The sequence below is a fragment of the Hordeum vulgare genome, chromosome 7H (assembly GCF_904849725.1).
Source record: "Hordeum vulgare subsp. vulgare chromosome 7H, MorexV3_pseudomolecules_assembly, whole genome shotgun sequence".
NCBI lineage: Eukaryota > Viridiplantae > Streptophyta > Magnoliopsida > Poales > Poaceae > Hordeum > Hordeum vulgare.
The window spans coordinates 501,748,413-501,753,778 of record NC_058524.1 but is presented as its reverse complement, the minus strand read 5'-3'; the positions used below and the strand labels follow the sequence as shown (position 1 = coordinate 501,753,778).

The following is a 5,366-nucleotide window of genomic DNA, read 5'->3' as shown; positions in this document are numbered from 1 at the left end:
AATGCATGGCACGAAAAGGGAATGAGAGGGCATGCATACCATGTCTTGCATGCCGAGGCCGCTCACGGGGCGTGCCTTGATGCTCTCATAGGTGGCACAAAACTTGTTGTACTCTTGTTGAATCATCCTCTATCGCTTTGAAAGTGACACCTATCCACGCTTTCTTTGCATTTGGTACGGGGAAACTTCTTGCACTCATGGAACTCACAATGAACACGAGTCCATAAGGCTGACCACTTTTATTCTGCGTGATCTTCGGGTCTTTCCCAATGTCCCTCCAACACTCTCAAAGGAGCTTGTCTTCGGTCAACGTGTATGCCTTCGTCCACTTGCTCTTGCGCTTTGGCTTCGCCCCGGCAGCAGTTTGGTTGGCGAGCTCCTCCTCAAACAAAGGCTCCCCATCGATGTCCATGTCATCGTCCTCCTCCTCAAGGCCGTAGTCCTCCGGGAACTCATGGTCGAGCGGGAAGCGTCTTGGCCGACCTGATCTTGCATGAAGGCGTCATGTGGATCATTGGTGGCTTGCGTGAATGGCGCTCGACCGTCCTGGCTTTGGGTCTCATCGGGATCGTATGCACCAACCGCCGGCGCACCGCCTTCGAAGATCATGTTCTCGAGGAAACGGTTGGCTGTGTCATTGTCAACGGCCACCGACATTCCGCCGAACAGATTGCGGGCGCCGGTGAGCATGTCGGCTGGCATCTCGCGCTCGCGTCTCCTCATGCCTCCGGACGATGATCCGCCTGCCACCGGCGTGGCGTTGAGGTCGATGGTCACCGACGCGGGCATGGAAGGGGCCACGATGCTCACCTCCGGCGAGCATTCCCCGGAGAAGCGGCTGCCTTGCGGGTAGACGTGCAAGCCGGGAATCGGCTGCGTGCAAGACGCGCGCGGTGACTCCGGCAACATCATTCGAGGATATGCTGACGAGCCCGTGCTGACAACGGCCGCGACAACGGCGGGGTTGACAAGCCCGTGGTGGCTAGGGTTTACCCCTAGGTACAACAAGGCATCCCTCGTTGCCGCCTTCACCGGGCATTGGTGTCTTCCTGCTGCGCGGCGGCGACGACGACAGCTGCCTCGCCCTTTGCATCCTGCGCGTGCCTCCGACCCTTTCTCTTGGCCGACTCCATGGTCCGCTCCTCGGGCGTCAACTCCTTCTTCTTCTTCTTGGGCGGCGCGGGCCTTGCCTCTGGCTTCGGTGGCGACGACGGACGAGGCCATGGAGGCGATGGCGGCAGCGGCCTCATGGTCGTTGTCCATGGCGGTGGGAGCGGGCGGGAGGGTTTGATGAAAATGGAGGAAAAAAGTGTCCGCTTTGTCGCCGACTTACGGGCGAGGAAGAGAAGTAGACGCACACCACGCGCGTCCACTTCGTGCCCGCGTCGACCCAAATCAGGCTACAAATGAATCGACACATGGACAAAAACGAACACGCTTTCGTTTGAGTCAGCGTGTTGGGTAAACCTTTTGTTTATACAGACCCAAACGAACGGCGACAGTCGCATGTTAGAATTGCTCTTATCTCATTTAACCAAACCGTTTGTCAAATCGCGGAGCTGGTCAACTGCATCCGGAGCAGAGGAGAAGCCACGTACGGACGAACCGGTGCATGCCACGACGGAGGGGCATAGTCCAACACGGTTCATAATTACACGCGCAGAGTAGTGATTAGCAGAGACAACGTCGTGGCGTCTTGGATTTCTGCTCTGGGTTCCTCTGCTTGGTGTGGTGTACCAGCCGGGACCTGCCAGTTGGACCAATAACTGTCAACCACGCACGAGACCCACCGTCCAATCGAACCAAGAACCATGACCGAGGTGGCAAGCAAGCGCAGCACCTGAAAGCGCGTCCGTCCGTGGCACGGTGGCATGGCAGGCAGGGCAGTTCAGCTGCTCCCTTTCGCTTTCTCTTCTACCCCGCAAGTCGACCAACACGGCTAAGCAACCGTGTGTGTGTGTGTGCAGCTCCTATAAATGCAGGCGCTCGGCAAAGCACTCTTCCTAATCCTACCCATTCCCTTCCCTCCACAGCAGCAAAGCCTCTTTCCCTCGTCCTCCTCCTCCCTTGTTCTCGATCGCTTCAGGAAGACACTCATCAGTAATTCCATCATGAGCTACCAGCAGGGCGCCACCGCCACGGCCTACCCTCCGCAGCAGCAGCAGGCCTACGTGGCGGCGCCGCCGCCGGCCGGCTACCCGCAGAAGGACCAGCAGTATCCTGCCGCCGGCGGTGCCGACACCACGACGAGCCGCGGCGGCCATGGACACCACCACGGCGGCGGCTTCTGGAGAGGCTGGTAAGTCTTTGTTTGTCCCTTCTGAGTTCTGTCTCTGCATGCAGCATGCACCCTTCCCATGCATAGCCTTGTTCATGATGAGAGATGCTTAGTATGTTTGTCTGCTTCTTGTGTTGTTGCAGCTGCGCCGCGCTCTGCTGCTGCTGCCTCCTCGACGCCTGCTTCTGATCAAGTCGATTTTATCCATCGTGCATGCCCAGTTACGTTACGTGGTCTGACGAGTGCTCCTGCTGTTCGTCACGGTTCATGCGGAGTCCGGACGTCATGCAGTAGTTTGTTTTCCCTTTCCGCTTTGTTGGTTACTTCTGTGAATAGTGCTGTTTTTGTTGGTTGCTGAGCACCATTTCTGTCTAGTGTATCATGGTGATGTTGCTCCATCTCTTGTACATTGACTATGTATATATTAATATATAAACATGATTCGTTTCTCTTGTACATATAAACATGGTTCCAAGTATAACTGTGCAGAAGTCGCTTTAATTTATACTTCCTAAATATATCTCCTTTTAGAGATTTCACTACAAGACTACATATGAAGCTTTAAAGCATGTCTATATATAGTACATACGTATATAGTTCCCTAATGAAAATTTTAAAATAATTTATATTTAGAAACAGAAAGAGTACATGATTACTGATCGAGCACGTCATAATCGGTCTCGTTTTAGAGAACGATGAATTATGGATACATTTATAGTGTAACAACTATCTACACTCAAAGATATTGTTCCAAATCACCGTGTAACCGTTTTATTGACCGTTCTAAAAATGTAAGGTTAGTTTTTTAATAGGGAAAGGTTTTAAGAAAAGATACACCCACACATGTGGGCATTTTGCGACTCGTCCACATGCATGGATTGTCGTACATTCATGTTTGCATGAATCTTGATAAGTTTTGTAGATTTTCTGTGCCATGTAGGCATCATGGGCGTTGGAGAGTTCATCCACATGGCCCGCATTGTGTGGTTGGCAGCTGCGCCGTGTGGACGGACTAGTTTCTGCCTACACTGTCATCATCTAGTTCACGTGCGTGTGGTTGAACTGCTCTTCGTTCATACAACGCTCGTACATTGCTAGATGGCAACTGCAGTTGCGCGTAGATGACAACTACGTAAATACAATGGCAACCATGATTCGTTACTAGATGACAACTACAGTTAATCATACACGACAACTACGATTAACCATACATGACAACTATGGTTGGACCATATATGACAACTAGGTTAACACACATGGCAACTACCGCGCGTAACTAAAGTGTCATCCTGAGGATAACTATAGTCAATCAAAACAGAGAGAGTTGCCATGCTTTTACAACTACATTGCCATCCCACGTAACTAGAGTTGCCATCCCCAAGGGTAACTAAAGTGGTATCTTGCGGTTAACTAATGTAGCTGCGCGAGGATGTGTGGACAGATTTACTTCGTGCCACACGCGCGGGTGGCTATGAGTATTACTTGTTGGGTGTGTGACACGAAGTTGCTACGCCCACACGTGTGGGCAATTCTATTTTTCGCTCACACATGACCTGTGTGGACTGCCTCCAGCGCACACAACACACGATGTGTGAATGGATGTCTAATATGTCACACGTATGGTGAATATCGGGACCCAAGATTTTATATTGGTGCTGGCCGAACAACTAGGTTCTAGATGGTTCTTTAAGGATACTTGGCTTGGCGACGTGCCCTTTTAAATCCATAGATTTAGTTGTTTGTAATATCTTTCTTTGTACAATATTGTTTAACGCAAGGAAAACTATGTAAACACCGTATTAGGGTCAAATCCATTAAATATCTCGTTCAGAAGAGCTCTAATCAAAGATAAGTGGAAAGTGTGGATGCATTTAGGTTGATACTAGAAGGACCGGACGCGCTTTGCTGCGCCGTTAGATTAAAAAATGAATCATTTTTTTCAAAATACAACGTGTATTACTTTTTGAAATGTCAAACCTTTTAAATTTGATTAAATTTGGAGATAAATATATCAAAGTCTATAATATCAAATTGTTGTGATTAGATTCATCGGTAAATGAATTATCATATTTTTTATTTAATATTGTAGATGTTGATATTTTTGCTCTCAACATGGTCAATGTTGAATAATTTGACTTTTCAAAAAATTAATACCTCTTATATTTTGAAACTAATGGAATATTTTGTATGATGTGTGGAGAGATGACATGGTGTGTTTTATTTTTATTTATAATTCGGTAATTGGATGGGTATTTCGTGGTGTGATTCTATATTATATGCTAACCAACCTTATATATGTGGAAAAAGTTATATGTTGACAACTCCATGAGCGTGATTGATATGTTTTTATAGGCCAGTTGTTATTGATTGATTTGAAAAACTGTTAGTTGAGTCAAAATCGTAAACCAACCCCATTAGGAAGCATAATGTATTTGTCTAAATAAATGAACGGGAGAGTTTCGAGAAATTATTGACCCAGTCAAAATCGGATGATCCACTTTTAATTAAAGTCTTGGAGATCTCAATTGAATGTGACTCTTTAAAAATAAGGAGTATAGTGTTATAGACATATAAATAAAATAATTAAATGAAAGAACTTTGAAAAATTGTTGACCAGGTTAAAATCGGGTGTCACAATGTCAATTGGAGACCTCAATTGAATGTGGGCTCTTCAATTCTAGAGAGATTAGTGTTACAGTATATAAATCTCACTAATATACCAGACACATTCCGTTGGAGTTAATGCCTTCTATTGTTTTGACAGTGAAATATATGTACATGGATTTAATCAAGTTTGACTCGTCTTTCGTTTGCATCACATTTAGAAAACTAAAATATCACTCAAAACTAAAATTTTCATGTGTCGTGGGGAGTTATTCTTACTTAATATGATCCAATGAATCGTAAATGACAAGGCAATAAACAATGTTGCTTTTGTGACCACACGAAAACGACACACCATTTTCTTATTGCATGTCCATTTGCCACTCTATTATTATGCATGATTCATGCGATATTTAATTTACCTTCATCCAACAGTATTACTATGTTTGGTAACTGGTTGAGGGGTATTGAAGCCAAAACTAAT

General features: G+C 46.5%; 1 protein-coding gene across 1 annotated transcript; it reads left to right on the top strand.

Moving 5' to 3' along the window:
- The first annotated feature begins 1,961 nt into the window (after nt 1-1,961).
- Nucleotides 1,962-2,734, top strand: LOC123410449 (cysteine-rich and transmembrane domain-containing protein WIH1-like). Its single transcript, XM_045103394.1, has 2 exons — nt 1,962-2,299; nt 2,422-2,734. The coding sequence occupies exons 1-2, from the start codon at nt 1,977-1,979 to the stop codon at nt 2,465-2,467; spliced, it is 369 nt and encodes a 122-aa protein (XP_044959329.1). The 5' UTR covers nt 1,962-1,976; the 3' UTR covers nt 2,468-2,734.
- The last annotated feature ends 2,632 nt before the right edge of the window (nt 2,735-5,366 follow it).